Consider the following 17,184-nt stretch of genomic DNA (forward strand, 5'->3'; position numbering starts at 1 on the left):
GAAAAGTTGCTTCCTCTGCTGTTATAATCCTTTCTTGGTTCTTCCTGGTGGTTCCAGGTACCTTAGTTTTCTCAGTGGTCACTGAGTCCCCCGGGAGAGAGGGTACCTAGCACCACCTTGTCCCTCTGGCCTAACACTGTGCTTTGTTCAAAGACAATGGTCACCACGTATTGGTGATACAGGTAAGGACTCAAAGAAGAAATAGAGGCCATATCTCAGCTTCTTATCTGCTTCTATTGTGGCTTATGTCACATTATGAGGTTGCCTTACACTTTCTGTGTTTCTTCTTTTCTCCTCCATAAATACATGAGCTTCATGCAGCGGGAAACAGCGGGCATGTTGATGGAATTTACTGCTCTGTCAAAACTCAGAGCAGTCCTGACACACAGCAGGCCCTCAGCTGATATGATGAATGGGTTTGTGAGTGAATGAATAAAACAAGGAAAAAATTATTTTCCAATGTTATCTGATAGAGATGGCACCTTTCTTCTCTAAGAAGTCAGCCATGTAGCACACGGCACTGGGTACCTGACCTCACTCCCCCAGAGATATGGGGCTTTCCTTCCAATATGTTTTTGGGGAATTCCGTGAAGTAGAAGGATAAGATAAGATATCTTAGTGGATAAAAGATGAGGATGAAAAAATACCTGATGTCACTAAAGGGTGGACATCAAAGTCAGATGGACGAGGAACAGACCCTGGCTCCAGCATTTGGCAGCCCTGCACTCTGGATTCACAGGTTGAGCAGGTGTTTATTTGAGCACCCCCTGGGTGCCAGGAACCAGCAAAGATGTGAGACCCAGCAACAAGCACGAGAGTGACGGTTCTCGTTGTCATGGAGCTTATGTTTGTTCTCATGGGAAATGCAGATGACAGTCAATAAATAGTGAATCCCAGGACACAATGAGAGTGATCAGAGCTAGGATGGAAGGAAATGTGAATAAAGGGATTGGCCCTGTGACAGGTATGGGAATTAGCCTGTAGGCTCCATGAGGTCAGCTGTTCCGTCAGTCCTAGAACAGTTCTTGCCTTGTAGCTCTGTGTGGCTGTTGATTGGGGAAAGGGATGGAGTTACTTACCCAGGGACAAGTATACCAGCTACTGTGAGCCTGAGAGAGGCCTGGGAGAGGGCTGACTGGAGTTGCCAAAGAGGCTGGAGCCTGCCCCTTGAGTTGCAAGCATGTGACATCAGCAGGGCAGGGCCAGCTGTCCCATCCATCGTCTGAGTACTGAGGCTGTGTGTAGCACTTCCTCACACAGATGCCAGGTGTGACAGACATTTCCCATTAATTAACCTCTAATGCCTCAGAGGTGGCAGAGGTGCAGTGGAACTTGGCACTACTGTTATTCAGAGGCTGGGGGGTGGCTGCTAATGTGTTTGCACCTTCCAGAGTCTCCCCAGTGTGAGAAGGCAGTTCCTCAGGAACTGCAGGGAGAGACGGGGAGAGAATTCCTGGAGTGGGGGGAGGTGCTCCCCATCTGTCCCTTCCCTCTGTGGACAGGTGTGCATGGGCCACATGCACCCACCCACAGATGGCATCCCACCCATGCAGGTGCACACCCACCCATGCCCATGCACGCTGGCTCCGCAGGTGCTCACCCGCCCACCCATGTAGGTGCACACCCACCCACGCCCATGCATGCTGGCCCTGCAGTTGCTCACCCACCCACCCTCAGAGGTACACACCCACCCACTCTGTGCACACCTGCCCACCAGCATCCGCGGGCCACACCATGTTGTGGATGACCACACCTGCCCCGCTGTACACCTGCAGTGATGGGCTCATGTCCTCTGCCCTTGGAGGGGTTTATAAGTAGTTTTCTCCTCTGAGCAGCACTATTTTGAAGTTTCTCTTCTTGGACAGAGAGTCATAGCTCTCACAAGCCCTCCCCTGGCACAGTCCTGGGCTTGAGCCACCCGAGGGAAGGCAGAGGGGAGAGGGAATTTCTCCCAAGGGGGCTGCAGAGCAGCGCAGCCTGGGGTCCCTGGGCATGGGGTGTTCACTCTCCTGATGACACTTGAGCCCTTGAGGAGCTGCTTAGACTAAGGCATCTGTTCTTGTCAATGCATTGGATTTTTAGTTTAGGAGCAAAGGGTCTTTTGAGCTGAAGACCCTCTAGTGGCTCCCTGCTGAATTCTGAATCAGGTTCAAGTCCCTGACTACGACCCTGCCTGCCTCCCCAGCACATCCATGCCTCTCAACCACTGTTTCCTTCCTGTCTTGGACAGCCTGCCCCTTTCCCATCATAGCCCCTGTCCTGTTCCCCACGGGGGCGGCCCTCTGGAGCACCCAGTGCTGACCCTGTCACAGTCGGTCAGTCGGCACCTGCCCTCGAGGCTCCCTGAGCAGGCCCTGGGTCCTGTCCTTCCTCGCGTCTGTGGGGATCCTGGTTCAGGGTTCTCTATGTCCCCCTGGCACGTGCCTGAGCTGTTGTTGGCACTGGAGATACAGCTGCAAACATCCATCAAGGGCCTGCACTCAGGAGCTTCAGCTCGGGGCATGGGCAGGAGGAGGAGTGGAGACAACTACAAACAGGCAAACAAATAAGTGTGTGCGTGCATGTGCATGTGTGTGTGTCTGTGTGTGTGCATGTGTGCGTGTATGTGTCTGTGTGTGCATGTGCATGTGTGTGTCTCTGCATGTGTCTGTGTGCATGTGTGCATGTGTGTGCATGCACACCAGCTGATACCTGTGATGAGAAAAATAAAGAGGAAGGCAAGAAATAGTGATGAGTGCTATCCCACATGGGGTGAGCCAGGACTGTTTAAATTCACACCTTTATTCATTTTTCATCTCCTACAGGTGAGTATAGCCCCACAAAGGCAAGCATTGTCTCTTTTGTTCACCTCTGCACACCCTGTGCCTATTAGGATATATGGCACATGGTTGGTGTCAGTACCTATTTGTTGAAAGGTAGAGTGAGTGAGTGAGTGAGTGAGTGAATTCTTAAAGGGAGAGAGGAGTGCAGTCTCCTCAGTGGCCAAAGTGCTCCCCCCCCAGCCCTCAGCTCTGCTGTGAGGACCACGGTGTGTCAGAGATGGGGTGGGAACCCCAGAACCTGCTCCAGCCACTAGAGCAGAAGTGGGGGGAGGCAGCTGATTAAAATAGTGAAGGTGGTGACGGTGGTCCTGGCAGTGATGGTGGTAGGGAGGGGGAGGAGCCACTGCCTCTCCTGCCTACCTTCCACCAGTGGAAGCAGTCACATAGCCACAGCAAGAAGTGGAGACCACACCCTCCAGCAAGGCCCTGGCAAAGGGGATGCAGGGAGTCAATGCTTCAACCTCCTGTGAGTAAGTGGCAGAGCCAGGAGGGGAGCCTGGGGCGCCTGGTCCCAGTCCCCGTGTTCTCACAGCTGCGTCACACTGGCTTCCATGGCACATGGCAAGCACTAATGCACAATAAGGATGATGATAAGGGGGAGGGGCAGCAGAGCACAGAGAGCTGCACAAGTTTAGTGATTAACTTGGATTTTGTCCTAAATGAGAAGGGAAGCCCTGGGGCTTCCCTGGGGAAGGGGGGTGAGCAGGAAGTGATAGGGTTAGAGCTCTATTTCTAAGACATCGGATCACAGGAAGACCAGTTGCTGGGGCAGGGATGCTGGTGCTGGACCAGGGTTGTAATGAAGCAGGTGGCAAAGAGAGCTGGGTTCGGGGTCTGATCTGTAGTTTATTGTATGTGCTGCTCCTTTTTGCCTTGGCTGCTAGGAAGCTCGGGGCACACAACTACCCTCCTCTGGATCCCATGTGGTGTCTGTCATGGGGACCCACCTAATTCCTTGATGCTGTGGCCCTGAGCAGACAGACCCTGCTTCCTCCAGATCCCTCCTGACACTCCCTTCATCCTGCAGCTGTGTATGTGTGTTTCTGGTGACTGCTGCCGATCCTTTGTGAAGGAGGTGAGCTATAAATAAAGCAATGATTATGCTCCATCCTCATCTCCTCTGCTCATCCCTGGGGATCTTCGTCTTCATCTTCAGCTGAGCTTGAAGGCTTGGGGAGACCCAGCCCATCCTTCCCCTTGTGCCAAGCATGCTCAGGACAGCCGGTTTTCCCAGGGCCATGTGGAATCACAGTCTTGCTCCCATCTGGCGTCTGTAGGTGGAGGAAGGAAAGGAGAGGATGAGAACATGGAATGCATTGTCTCTGAGAAGAGAAGGACCTCTGTACATCCTTCTGCCTCCCGTGGCCTTGGGGAGAGTGTGGCCGGGAGGATCTGTGGTTGAATGGTGTTCTGCAGGTGCCCTGGTTCCACACATTTCCTGGGCTCCCACTGGGTACCAGGCACTAGGTGCTGGGGTCGCCCCAAAAACACAGTGGAGGATGCCATTGCTGTAGCTTCCTTAATGGTTTGCAGAGCCCAGAATGTCAAACAAGACATTCCTGGGCTTGTCTTTCCCCATGGGGCTGCTTTGTGGAGCATCTGTGGACACAGCAACTAGCACAGTTAACACTTGTATTAGTCCGTTTTCATACTGCTACAAAGAAGTGCCCCCAATAAAACAAAAAAGAACTGCCCAAGACTGCATGATTTATAAAAGAAAGAAGCTTAATTGACTCACAGTTCAGCATGGTTGGGGAAGCCTCAGAAAACTTACAATCATGGCGGAAGGTGAAGGGGAAGCAAGGCACCTTCTTCACAAGGCAGCAGGAAGAAGTGCAGGGTGAAGGGGGAAGAGCCCCTTATAAAACCATCAGATCTCGTGAGAACTCAATTTCATGCAGACAGCATGGGGAAAGCCACCTCCCTGATCCAATCACCTCTACCTGGTGTTTCTCTTGACACATGGGGATTATAATTCAAGATGAGATTTGGGTGGGGACAAAAAGCCTAACCGTATCAGCACTCTATTAGTAATGCCTGGAGAGAATGGCCTCATGTCCCAACCCTCCTAGGGTGGGCCTGGTTTATCCTCTTGTCTTGGTGTACCATCCTTCCTTGTTCTGCTTTGGGTCCCCTCGATGCAGCTTTGGAAGGTGAGAGGGGTCTCTGGAGTCAGGGTGCTCAAGGTCCTGCCCTGTCACAGCATTTCCCAGCTCTGAGACCAACAAAAAAATGGCTCAGGGCTCTGATCCTCAGTTTGTTCATCTGTAAAGTGGATGTAAAACTGAATGATCTCTAGCTCATAGATTCATTGTGAAGGGAAAATAGGCCAATGCCTTAGGATAGCTCCTGGCCCTGCACAGGCAGTGACCAGCGTTTACTCCATCATAATTATTCTATTGCTCATATAATAGAAATTATTATAATAGAAATTTTTACCAAAAGTTACCCGCACTGGCATGGTATGTTAATCAGAGTGATGATAAAGTCTAGACACATAGATAATATTATTTTACATGGATGATAACATAAACTATTAATAAACTGTGTATTGTGGATGTTTATCTTTGTTTCCAGATTGTTTTTCATTTTAATTTTTTTTAGAGACAGGGTCTCTCTCTCTCTGTAGCCCAGGCTGGTGTACAGGTGCAAATCATAGCTCACTGCAGTCTTGACCTCCTAGGCTCAAGTGATCCTCCTGTCTCAGACTCTTAAGTAGCATGCACCACCATGCCTGGGTAATTTCCAAAAATTTTTTTGTAGAGGTGGAGTCTCTGTGTTACCCAGGCTGGTCTCAAACTCTTGGGATCAAGTGATCCTCTAGCCTTGGCATCCCAAAGCATTACGATTACAGGCATGAGCCACTGCACTGGCCTTCTCAGAATTTATGACCACACCGAGTCCTCCTCTCAACCTTACCTATCAGGGATGATTATCATGGTATCTTTTTATCTTTTTTTTTTTTTTAAAACAGATGTGGAAACCGAGGCTCCAAGGGGCTGGGTGGCTTACTCAAAGGCCCTGGGCTAAAGACAGGTGCAGCCCTTTGGAAGCCAGACCCTGTGGAAGCTCTAGAGGCTGCCAGGCAGGCCGCCTGTCACTGGGGGCACAGAGGTCACTGCTATGTGGGGCTTGGGTCCTCGGGTGCTGCCTCACATGGCTCCTCTCCAGGCTGAGCGCTGCAGAGCCCAGATTCAAAGCAGGCCTTCCTGGGCCTCCTTGGGGCAGCCAGTGGCATGCATGGGGTGCCTTAGGTGGGAAAGGTGGGAGCGTGACCCCTTCCCTGGGTCTGAGGGGCCTGGCCCATTATAACCCCCGGCCCCTTGGACACTGGTAATGCCCCTTCCCCTCGAACACTGGTGGTCTCCTTCCCTGTCCTTTCTGACAAAGGTGACCTCCTTCCTCAGGTGAGCCCTCGTGTTAGCCATGCTCTCCAGCCCTTCTCCCAGCATGTCCGTGCTTCCTGGGGCTCTGAGGTCTGCATCAGCTTAGGGCTCCCGGCCCCTTCCACAGGCAACAAGGCAAATTCACCTGCTGGCTCTGGAACTGACCACGCACTGACCATGGGAGGCTGAGCCAGCTGTGGGGGAGTGTGTATGTTCGCAGGGCGAGGGGTCCTGGCAGAGGTCTGGGCTCCTGTGGTAGCGGCCGTGCTGGGGAGCACCCCACGGGACCGCGATCTTCCTCCCCCAGCGACACTGGGAGGTTAAATCGGAGCCTGGATGGGACTCAGGTCCTTGTTGCTGTCAGAAGAAACGTCCCTTCCCTGTCCCAGGAGGCATCTGGGGCAATGTGCTCATTTATTCTCAGTCCTGCCTGGGTGACGGCCTGAACTCTGGTCTACGCTGTGGCCATGGGATGGAGGTGACGCTGGCTTACTTCGTGAGCTTCTCTAACTTTACCATTTTGTTAGTTGCATTTTGTTTCATTCTAACTAATCTTTCTTACTAAGGGACACACGGCATGTGCTACAAAAACAGCCTATGAAGCACATCTCCCTCTCTCCCCCACCTGCCAACAGCCAGGGCTCCCCATTTCTTTCTTTTTTTTTTTTTTTTTATTCTTTTTTTGAGACAGAGTCTCACCCTGTTGCCCAGGCTGGATTACAATGGTGTGATCTTGGCTCACTGCAACCTTTGCCTCCCGGGTTCAAACGATTATCCTGTCTCAGCCTCCTGAGTAGCTGGGATTACAGGCACCCGCCACCACACTCAGCTAATTTTTATATTTTTAGTAGAGACGGGATTTCACCATATTGGTCAGGCTGGTCTCGAACCCCTGACCTTGTGATCTGCCCGCCTGGGCCTCCCAAAGTGCTGGGATTACAGGCGTGAGCCACTGTGCCCAGCCCCGGGGTTCCCCATTTCTTTGGAGGGCCCACAGACATTTTCTCTCCACACACCAGTGTGCGCCTGTATACCACCCCTGTTCACACACTGGTGGCGTGTGCGTGTGAATTTGTGCGCTGGGGTTTTCTTTGGCCTGTTTATCTCAGATCAGTTTCCTGTCCGTGCTTGGAGATCCACTTTCTTTCTTTCTGCATCTGCACACAGGTGGTTGACAGGACAGACGATGACTTACCCAGTCCCGTGTGGACGGGCATGTAGGTCGCTACGAGTCTCTTTTACAACAAACAGCACTGCCGTGAGCTTCCTGGGACGTTCATCTTCACGTGTCCCAGAGTCTACAAACATGGCCATTTCATGGACAAGGAAGGGGTCCAGGAGCACTGCTTCCTCTGCCTGCTCACAGACGTGCTCACTCTGCAGCCGTTCGCTCAGAATTCTCACCGGCCTGGCTCTGCGTTGGGGTCCAAGGCTGCCCCAGGCCTGGCCTCTGCCCTAGGAGAGGTGGCAGCCTGGTGGGAGGGCAGGCAGGCAGAGGTCTTTGCGGCTCCTTGGTGCCTGCATAGGTAGCTTCATGGGCGTAAGACAAGGGAGTGACCCTGTCTGGGACAAGAGGAAGGTAAAGACTCTGGACAAAGTCCTGTTCAATGGAGGAGCTGAAGTTTATGAGGCAGAGAAGCGGCTGGGAGGGAGAGCAGCGTGGGTGGAGGGCAGAGCACGAGCAAGGGTCCTGGGCAGGCAGCATTTCGTCCTGGAATTAGGAATGTCTTCACACATGGCGTGTCACACGGCGGAAGGCGAGGGCTTCTGGTGGCCATGAGTGGGTCGCAGGAGGGAGGGTCTCACAGAGGGAAATTCAGCGCACGCTGCTGAGCTGCTGCGGCCACTGTGGGCGCACTGCTTGACAACCCTCCTGGGGTCCAGGCTTTGGGGGGATCACTGGTGACCCCCCAGGGTGAGAGAGGTCATCACCTTGGGCCCCCAGCAGTCACATAGGCTTGGTGGCCACTTGAGGTCCCCCCTTGGTTTTCGTCTTCCAGATGAGATGGACCAAACGCCCCCGGCGCGTCCTGAATATCTGGTCTCAGGGATTCGAACTCCCCCTGTGAGGAGGAACAGCAAACTGGCCACCCTGGGCAGGATCTTCAAACCCTGGAAATGGAGGAAAAAGAAAAACGAAAAACTGAAGCAGACAACGTCAGGTAAGGGCCTGGTGACAGTTGCGGGCAGGCCGTGGCTGGGACCAGCGTCCTTGGCATGGTGCTGCGGCCCCTGCTGATCTGTGACTTCCGGGACCCTACACAGGAGGGGCAGATGTGCTTCATTGCCTGTGATGGCCAGGAGCCACGCAAGTTACCCCGCTGGCCCCTCCAGGGCCCACCTGGCCTCCCTGAAGCCCTGGGGTGGAGTTGGCACCAGGCACCCCATGTGGGACGCTCTGCCCAGACCCTAAGGTGCCCACAAGTCCACTGGGACCTTGTTAAAAACGAAGCCTCTGATTCATTTAGGGCAGGGTTGGGCCAAGACACTGGCTTTGGAGCAAGGTCTCGCTGGCTGGCTTCACTTGGGTGGCGAGCCCCCAGCCCACGTGACTCCCGCACCACCTCACCTCCCACACCTGCAATCTCACTTAGAGGATGCTGGGGCCTGGTTCCTACCCCCACAGATTCGGGTTTAGTTGGCCAAGAGCCCCCCGGGTGACTCAGGGTTGAGGCCGTCGGTTTGGCTTTGACACCTCTGGGCCTCTCTTCTTCCTGAAAGACAGAGGCTGCTCCCCAGCTCCTAAGCTGTCTCAGCAATGCCTTCCCTACACCCTCCCACCAAAGCATCCAGAAGTTTCCTCCACTCACCTCCTGCTGCCCCCTCACACCCTGCCAGCCCTGGCTTTGTGGGAAGTAGGATTCCGATGGCTGGTCCCGTTGCCCCTGCCTCCTCGGAATCCACCCTGGGAACTGCAGCCATGAGGCTGAACTACGGACAGGGTGGACACAGACAGTGATGACGGGACAAGCAGCCATAAGGCACATAACAGCAGAACATGGCCCTCCAGCATTTGGCACTGAGGAGCCAACTCAACCCTCAGAACCTCCTGCTAGGCCAGCACTCCTGCAGGATCCTGCCCCATCGTAGGGATGGAGAACAGGCCCAGAAAGGGAAGTCACTCACCCAGGGTCACGCAGCCAGCAGGTGGTGGGGCTGAGGCTTGGAACCTGGCAGCCAGGTGTGGTGGCTCATCAGCCTGGGCTCTGCGGATGGCAGTGTTTTGAGAAGCAGAACCCAGAGGAGGCAGCATCTCCACCCCAGGGCCCCGCCTCCAGCCACACGCCTCTGAGCCACACCTAAAAACAATTAGTGAGGGAGCTGCTGCTGTGGAATCAGTCCCGGGCCTCAGGAACCAGCCCTGGCGAGTGCCCGTCTCAGGCTGTTGCCTCGGGGGGTCCCTGGGGTCCCATTTCCTTTCCAGCTCTGAAGAGGCGCAGGCTGCAGGGCTTTGAGGATGGTGGAGACGAAGGCCGGGTGTTACAGCGCCCAGGCCCACGGCAGGGGAGGCGGCCAACACCGACAGCAAGCCCTCCGCTCATGCTTTTGTGCGTGCTTTACAAAATTATTATTTTTACCAACCAAGAAGTTGATAGATGAATTCTTGTTGAAATGAAAACAGAACAAGCATCATCATTCAGCAGATCTTGAGCACCTCCTGTGTGCCCAGTACCAACACGAGGGGCCCAGGCCCTGCCCACCCAGAGCTTTCTGCAGAGTAGGGAGTCAAGTGACAAAGTGTGGAAGCCACTGAGTGAACGTCGATTCCAGACTCCGGTGAGGCTGCAAGGCGCCTCCCTCACTGGATGCTAAGCTCAGCTAGGTGGGCGGGTTCCATTTGTTCCCCTGCACCTGGCAGGGCCCCTTGCACACGCACGGCACTAATGGGCTCTTTGTGATCCAGGCTTAATGGCAGGATCACTGAGCAGGCCCTGGGGGGTGGAAATGAGCAGGGCGGACACTGCTTTGGGCCCAGTGGTCTGAGAAGACCCAGGTGAGGAGGCTGCATTGAGCTGAGATGTAACTGGTTCATTGAGAAAGGCGGGGAAAAGCATCGCAGCAGTGGGAACAGTCCTTGCAAAGGCACCGAGCTGGGGAAGGCACGTCTGTGCAGCAGTGAAAGGCCGGGGGACTGGAGCAGAGTGACCTCCGTGACCTCAGAGGTGTCTCTGACATTCTCCAGGCCTGCTGCCCCCAGCGGTGGGACTGGAAGGCTGAGGTTTGTCTTCTGAGGACTCTGGGCTCTTTGGCCTACTCCAAGCTGTGCTGTGTGAGTTCACCAGCAAGATGCTCTGGGGACCCTGCAAGGGCATTGGAGGTCTTGAGGTTTTTACCTGCAGCATCCCCACCTTCAGGACCATCATTCGGGCATCTGGAAATTCGAGGAACAGTGCTGCATTTTGTTTACTTATTCCAAACCACTATTTTCCCTTAAAGCAGGGGGTGTTATTTGTTATTTCAGCATATCAAATTCCTGATTTCACGGGCATCACGGGTTAGGATGAGTTGAAGTGAATACAAAGATGATTGAAAGAGAAATATGTAGCGAACAGTGGTTTTGGTAGGGGAGGCTGGGGGAACCTGCTGAAGATGGCTCTCAGGGCCTACAGGGTGGAGCAGCATCTCAGTCCGTGCCTGCCCTGGCAGGTGGGCTCAGATCCACTCAGCCACTTACATGCTGTACCACCGTTACAAGCTGCACCACCACTGATGTTCCCATCCCCGAGAGGGGGAGGGTAGACCCTCGCAGCTGCGTCTTTGGGTCATTGGGAAGTCCTGGAGTCAGTGCAGGCAAAGACCTGTGATGTCTGAGGCTAACCACCATGAGCACTGCCTGGTGCCAGCCTGGGGATGGGGTCCACTCAGAGCTCGAGGCCTCCACCCCTGTTCTTCTCATCTGCTTTGTGAGCCTGGCTGCAGCCTCTTTGCTGACACCTCCCAAAGTCAGCATTCACTTTGTCAATTTTATCCACAATTCTGGCACCTGGAAATTGGCTTGGAAATTGGGACCACAGAAAGGAAATTCTGTTTTCTCTGCCCTAAAATGTCCCCACGCTGCTGTGTTTGGGTTTCCCTTTTCATCCTTTGACTTTAGGGTCAATATCCTCGGGGAAGCCACCCCGGAGGTCAAGGATGGGATGGGTTTCCCCAGACAACTGCCCCCCAATCAGTCCCCCGCCCTAGGCCTGACTTATCCCTCCTCGCCCACTACTAGACACTTGCCATCTGTCCTCCCACCTGTGCTGGCATCAGGCAGAGGTTGTGCCTGTCTTGCTCACGGCAGAATCTCCTGTGACTGACACGGTGCCTGGCACACAGTAGGTGCTCAGTAAATGTGTAAGGGGTTTCCATAGATTGAACACCTGGTCACCATGGCCTGTTCCCCCAGTGGAGCCCCACCTGTGACTGTGAGGCTGCAGGGGTTCTGCCCTCCGTGACTCCCGAGCACCCAGCTCAGCACTTGGCACATAGCAGGTGCTCAGGAAATGCTTTTGAATAAGTGAAATAATTCCATTGCCAGTGCCTGTTTGTCATCTGCCTCCCCAACTAGACATTAAGCTAAGCCAGGTGGGCTGACTCTGTCTGTTCCCCGGCATCTGGCAGGGCCCCTTGCACACACAGAACACTGATGGACTCTTTGTGATCCAGGGTTAATGGCAGGATCACTGAGCAGGTCCTGGGGTGGAAATGAGCAGGGCGGGCACTGCTTTGGGCCCAGTGGTCCGAGAAGACCCAGGTGAGGATGCTGCATTGAGCTGAGATGTAATTGGTTCATTGGGAAAGGCGGGGAAAAGCATCACAGCAGTGGAAACAGCCCTCACAAAGCTGCATCTTTCAAAGAAAGGGTTGAGGTAGTTATATAGTCTTGTATTTGGAAACTGGGGCTCACCTGTAGGCAAACAGTTTTCCTGATGGAAGGAAGAAGATGATTGTGGAGCAGCCCGAGTTCTGCCTGTGAAGGAAGGGAGAATGGGACAAGGTGGGGGCCGTCGCTCAAGAGTGTTTTGCTCCGGGAAGGGGAGGCAGGAAGGGCTATTGTGAAGGTGGAATTGACAAAGATTTCGCAAATTAGTCTTGGTGGAAGGGGACTGGGGGCTGGCCTCCTCCCTTCCTGTCCATCTGGTAGACTGAAAGCTTTTAACCTGAGTTTATTGGAAGAAGCTCTAGTGGGAGAGCTGCACAGAAGAATCTCATCTGTGAGTAGATGTTAACAGCGGCCAGGAGGCACTTAGCAAAGGCGAACAGGAACCACAGAAAGGAGCCCGGGGTGTTGGGGGCAGAGGGAGGGCACTTTCCTTGGTTGATAATTTAAGGAACATTTGGTGAAGGGCAAGAATGGCTGGTGAGAGCTAGCTTAGAGAAGGGCGTTATATGTGGAGGGGCTTTCCAGATAAATCACAGAAATGATTGCTGTAGAATATCTACTGCGTGCACTGCTCTTCAGCTGTGGTTTATGTACATTGCTTAGCAGCGCGCATGGTAAGAAAGTTGGGCCTTGCCAGTGGACTAGGCCCCCTAACCCCGAGGCGCCTGCTAGCTCAGTGTTTTTGGTCTGTAAACTTGAGCCTGGCATTGGCTGTGGCTTGGACAGGGCCGAGTGACACCTTTGCCCAAGACTCACCTGTGTGTTTGTGTGTTGGGCAGTGCTGGAGAAGAAGATGGCCGGCAGGCAAGGCCGAGAGGAGCTCATCAAGAAGGGGCTGCTGGAGATGATGGAGCAGGGTAAGTGGGACCCGTCCCTGGCTTGGAAGGGCACGGTGCTGGGAATGCAGAATGAAAAGTCTCACATGAGCCCAGGAAGCCCATCAGAAACGAGTAGAATCCAAAGAGGGCTGTGTTCAGATGAAGCTTGCAAGTTTGGAGAAATGCCCCATGTCAGGAGCCATTCCATTAGTCCAGCTCCCAGGGGCATGGGAGACCCCATTACTGGTCTGAAGAGCTCCCCCTCGTGGCACCACTCTTCTCTGGGGAATGTCTAACAGAGCTGGGTGTGCATGAAGCTGGTGGTTTATCCTGATTCCTTTAAAGTGGTAGCAGTGGTTTTTTCAGCATTAACTTTTTTTTTTTTCATATTCACATTTCAATCCTCCATTTGGGCAAATTATTTTTAATTCCACTATTACGTACTCCCACATGCTGGGGCTGGGTGGGATATTCTGCACGCCCTGTCTCATTGGTCTTCCCAGCATCCCTGAGGAGGGGGGCGGTGGTTATTCCATTTGCAGATGAGGAGTGTGAGGGTCTGGATGGTGACTGCCCCAAGTCATTGCAGCCTGAGAGCAGAGACACACAACAAATCCTCATCTCTTGGTCTCTGGTCTAGAGAGTTTAATCTCAGTGGTGTCTACATAATCACCTTTGTTTCCATCTTTCAGAAAGACCAGTTATTATCACTCATGCAATTAACTGAACAGAGTTCTTTAATTCCCAAGTCTTTCTCTTTGTGATGGATTCCTGGAGGTGTGAGGCCCAGGACTTGGATGCTGACACTAGCCCTTGGTGCTTTCCGGTTCCCTGAGAGGCTAAATCTTGGTTAGGAGGTTTCACAAAACCTCAGTGCCTCTGGAAGACTCTCTGGAGCTGGACCAAGCTCTGGCCTCCTGATTTGAGGAATCTGGCCATGCATAGCCAATTTCCTGAGGGTTGCATGAATATATTGAATTCCTCTCTCCCTGCTTCAGCCTTAAAATATTACTAGTGTCTTTGTAATTTGGCCCAAATATCAGGAATTAGGAAGGAAGCTCATGAAATAAACGAACCCAGATTTTATGCAGCCGGGCCTGTCAGCACACAAACCCGATTGTGGGCCCAGGCCTTTGTCATCATTTCCTTTCTTTAGACTCGAAGAGTGAAGTATTTTGATGATGCTATTTTTAGGGGAAATCTACATGGGAAATTGCTTAATAGTGATAATAAAACCTTACATGTGCGAGGAAACTTGGTGTCAAGTCCCGTGGCACTCAGATGTCTAACGCTCTGTTGTGATGCTCAGATTTGGTGGAATGCGATTGCTGAGCTAGAAATCTGGAGGATTTTAATTGGGATGGGACAAAAAAGTGCCAAACTCCGGCATTTTGAATATGTTGCCAACAAGCATAACTTTGGATCTTAGGGAAGGAGAAAGGAAGATGAAAACAATGCTAAGGCCTCTTCTCATCTATTCTAAAAAAAATACTACTTTTGTTGAGTAAAGAGTAAGTATATAGATTTGATTCCTCTCAAAAATGAAGCTATAGTTTGAATAATTAAAGGGGAAAACTTTTAGGAGCGTTGGCTTTTTTCCACTCTGAATTTTTGCAGGATGATTTTGTCTGATGAAGTCAGAACAGAAGCTGGAGACGAATGCTTGGCCGTGACCAGGCTGACAGCGTGGCTCTCACCCTTCTGCCGTGGGAGCCTGGTCTCTGGCTTCCGTGCCTCTGACGGTGACATCACACACCCGCAGGCTTACAGAATCACTTTAGATCAGGGTCGGCAAACCTTTTCTGGAGACGGTCAGATAGTGCATATTTTAGGGGGCTGTGCAGTCTCTGTTGCAACTACTTGTCTCTGCTTTTGTAGCGCAAAGGCAGCCGGAGACAAAACATGCATGAGAGGGCATGGCTGTGTCCCAAGAAAATTTTATTTATGGCCACTGGCCTTTGACTTTTATATAATTTTCATGTGCCACAAACTATTATTTTTCTTTTGATTTTTTTTCTTTTGTCAACCATTTAAAGATGTCAAATCCAGGTGGGGGTTGACCCCCACATTGTGGATTTGTCCCCACATTGTGGTCTGCTCACCTCTACCTTCCATACTCTCTCTCTTGCTAAACGATTATGGACCAGGGACTAGAGTGGCCTGAAACACAGTCTCTTCCCTTGAGGGAAAATGTGCTCCTAAATTGATGCCATGACATTTTATTGAGGGCCCACTATGTGTCAGGGTCTGTGCTAGCTGCTGAGGACACAGGTGAGCAAAATACTGTTCTGAATGCACATCCAGTGGGGCCATTAGGTAATCCCACAAAAAGCCGGCAACTCACGACCACGGTGAGTGCAGTGAAGGATGCAGCACCCTAAGATCATGAGACAGGACCTGACCTAGTCCTCAGGGACTGGGAGATGTTTGAGTCGGGTCCAAAGGTGGGCAGGAGGACCTAGGCTGGTTCTTAGAGTTTATTGCATATTAGGATCACCTGGAGAGCTTTAATAACCCTCCACCACTCAGGCAGCAGTTAAATTAGATGCACTGGGCATGGGACCCAGGCAGCAGTGCTTCCTCATCCTCCACAGCTGATTCCAACTTTGACGCAGGAAGGTTGAAAAGCCAAGAGACAGAGGGAAGCGGGGAGTGACTTCCAGCCCACAGGAGCAGCAAGCGCAAGTCCCCGTGGTGGAAGGGACCTTGAGATGGTGGGTTGGGCTGGAGGAAAGGAGGAAGCAGGAGAGGGAGAGGGGCTTGGGTCAAGACGCCTCCCATCTTCCCTGCCCACCGTCTGGGGTGGCAGAGGCATGACCATGCTGCTGCAGGAGCCTGGGGTGGCCACAGTGCGAGTGGGTGGGGTCTGCGAGGAGCCCGAGTGTCTCTGCAGGGAAATATCAGGGACAGGGCAGCAGGGGTTGCTCTGGGAGGGGACTTGGACTTGCTTTTCACAGTCAACTGTTCTGTGCTGCTTGAATCCTTTACTGTGTGCCACCTGTAATCAACCTGTAATCAACGTGCTGTAATAACAGGATCCATGCAGATGCTTGGCCACAGGCTCCCGGCTAAATCCTTCCCTGCACCACAGTTTCCGTCCTGCACTAGCTTCAAAAATGTCTTTTCTCACTGAGAAAAGACAGACCCTGTCTGTCCCTAATCCTCCTGGTGCTGGGTCACCGGATCCTCTTGCAGGATGACTGGAATTGTTGGCGGTGGCTGTGCACCTGCCCTCTCCGGCTCAGGGGAGGATCAGGCGTGAGGGCTGTTGCTCTGGGGTAGGCACGCAGTGCCGCCGCCTCTGCTGGGGATGTGAGGACTCTCCAGGGTGAGGAGCAGAGGTGCTTTCCTGGCTTTGGGGTTAGGGAACCGGCTTCAGCCACCGCCTTCCCCTGCCGGCAGGGACGAATCTGCAGCCGGGGGCGCCCTCCTGTGGCCGGCCAGACTCATGAGCCTCCCTGCAAGGTGGACGGGACTTCATGCAGGACAGGCCCGGTGAGGCTGTGGGACTGGATTGTCAGGGACTCCGGAGCCTCATTTGAGCCCCCTCGAAACTCACAATTGAACTTCCTTGGCCAGGACAAACCCCAGGATTGCCCTCTGCCCTGCACACGCGCACGTACACATTGGACACCCTGGAGCTTGCCCTGAAGCAGGTGGGCAGCCTGGTGGAGTGAGCTGGACTCTGGGCAGGGCCAGCAGAAGAGAGCCCGCCAGCTCCCAGGGGCGAGGCAGCATCCAGGGCATGAGTTTGCTCCCCCTGGGGTGTTATTTTATGATCGATGGTCCATTTAATGAACCACTCTGACCCCATCCCGTCCTGTTTCTGTGTCTCTAGTCATCAGCTTGGACCTAGGAAGGACCCTGCTGGTGGCATTATTACTAGAGGTGTGCAGTGGAGCCAGCTGTGCCCTGGGGAGGGCTGAGGGGACCCCTCTGCTGTCCTCAGTGCTCCTTCCACCCTCGTCTCAGACATCCGTGACTAAGCGAGGCCAGACCAAATCTCTGACACAAGGGGTCCCCTTCCCCAGCCCCCTCGCCCTGGTCCCCAGCCCATGTTTCTCTGTGCTACACACTGTTTATGTTCTGAGTGACTTTCCTCCGTCTCCCTGTATGCGTTGACTTGGCATTTTCTTAAATAATTTAAGGAATTTCCTACCCCGTCATTGGGTATAGAAGAAGAGAGTTTAGTACTCTGTGCTGTGTTCAGTGACCTGAGATTGACTAGGCATTCTTTCCTCAGGGAACTGGACAGTGACAAATCAAGTCTGTCTGGTTTCCATGTGATAGGA

General features: G+C 53.1%; 1 protein-coding gene across 5 annotated transcripts in view; it reads left to right on the top strand.

Annotated features, from left to right (window-relative positions):
* PHACTR3 (phosphatase and actin regulator 3) overlaps positions 1 to 17,184 on the top strand; it is a 274,833-nt gene that overhangs the window by 161,338 nt on the left and 96,311 nt on the right. For all 5 annotated transcript variants that reach the window (XM_009233778.3, XM_063720437.1, XM_024238522.2 and 2 more), the window contains 2 exon segments: positions 8,209 to 8,370; positions 12,854 to 12,931. In XM_009233778.3, coding sequence (XP_009232053.2) covers positions 8,209 to 8,370; positions 12,854 to 12,931 — 240 coding nt within the window.

The sequence above is a fragment of the Pongo abelii genome, chromosome 21, assembly GCF_028885655.2.
Source record: "Pongo abelii isolate AG06213 chromosome 21, NHGRI_mPonAbe1-v2.0_pri, whole genome shotgun sequence".
Classification (NCBI taxonomy): domain Eukaryota; kingdom Metazoa; phylum Chordata; class Mammalia; order Primates; family Hominidae; genus Pongo; species Pongo abelii.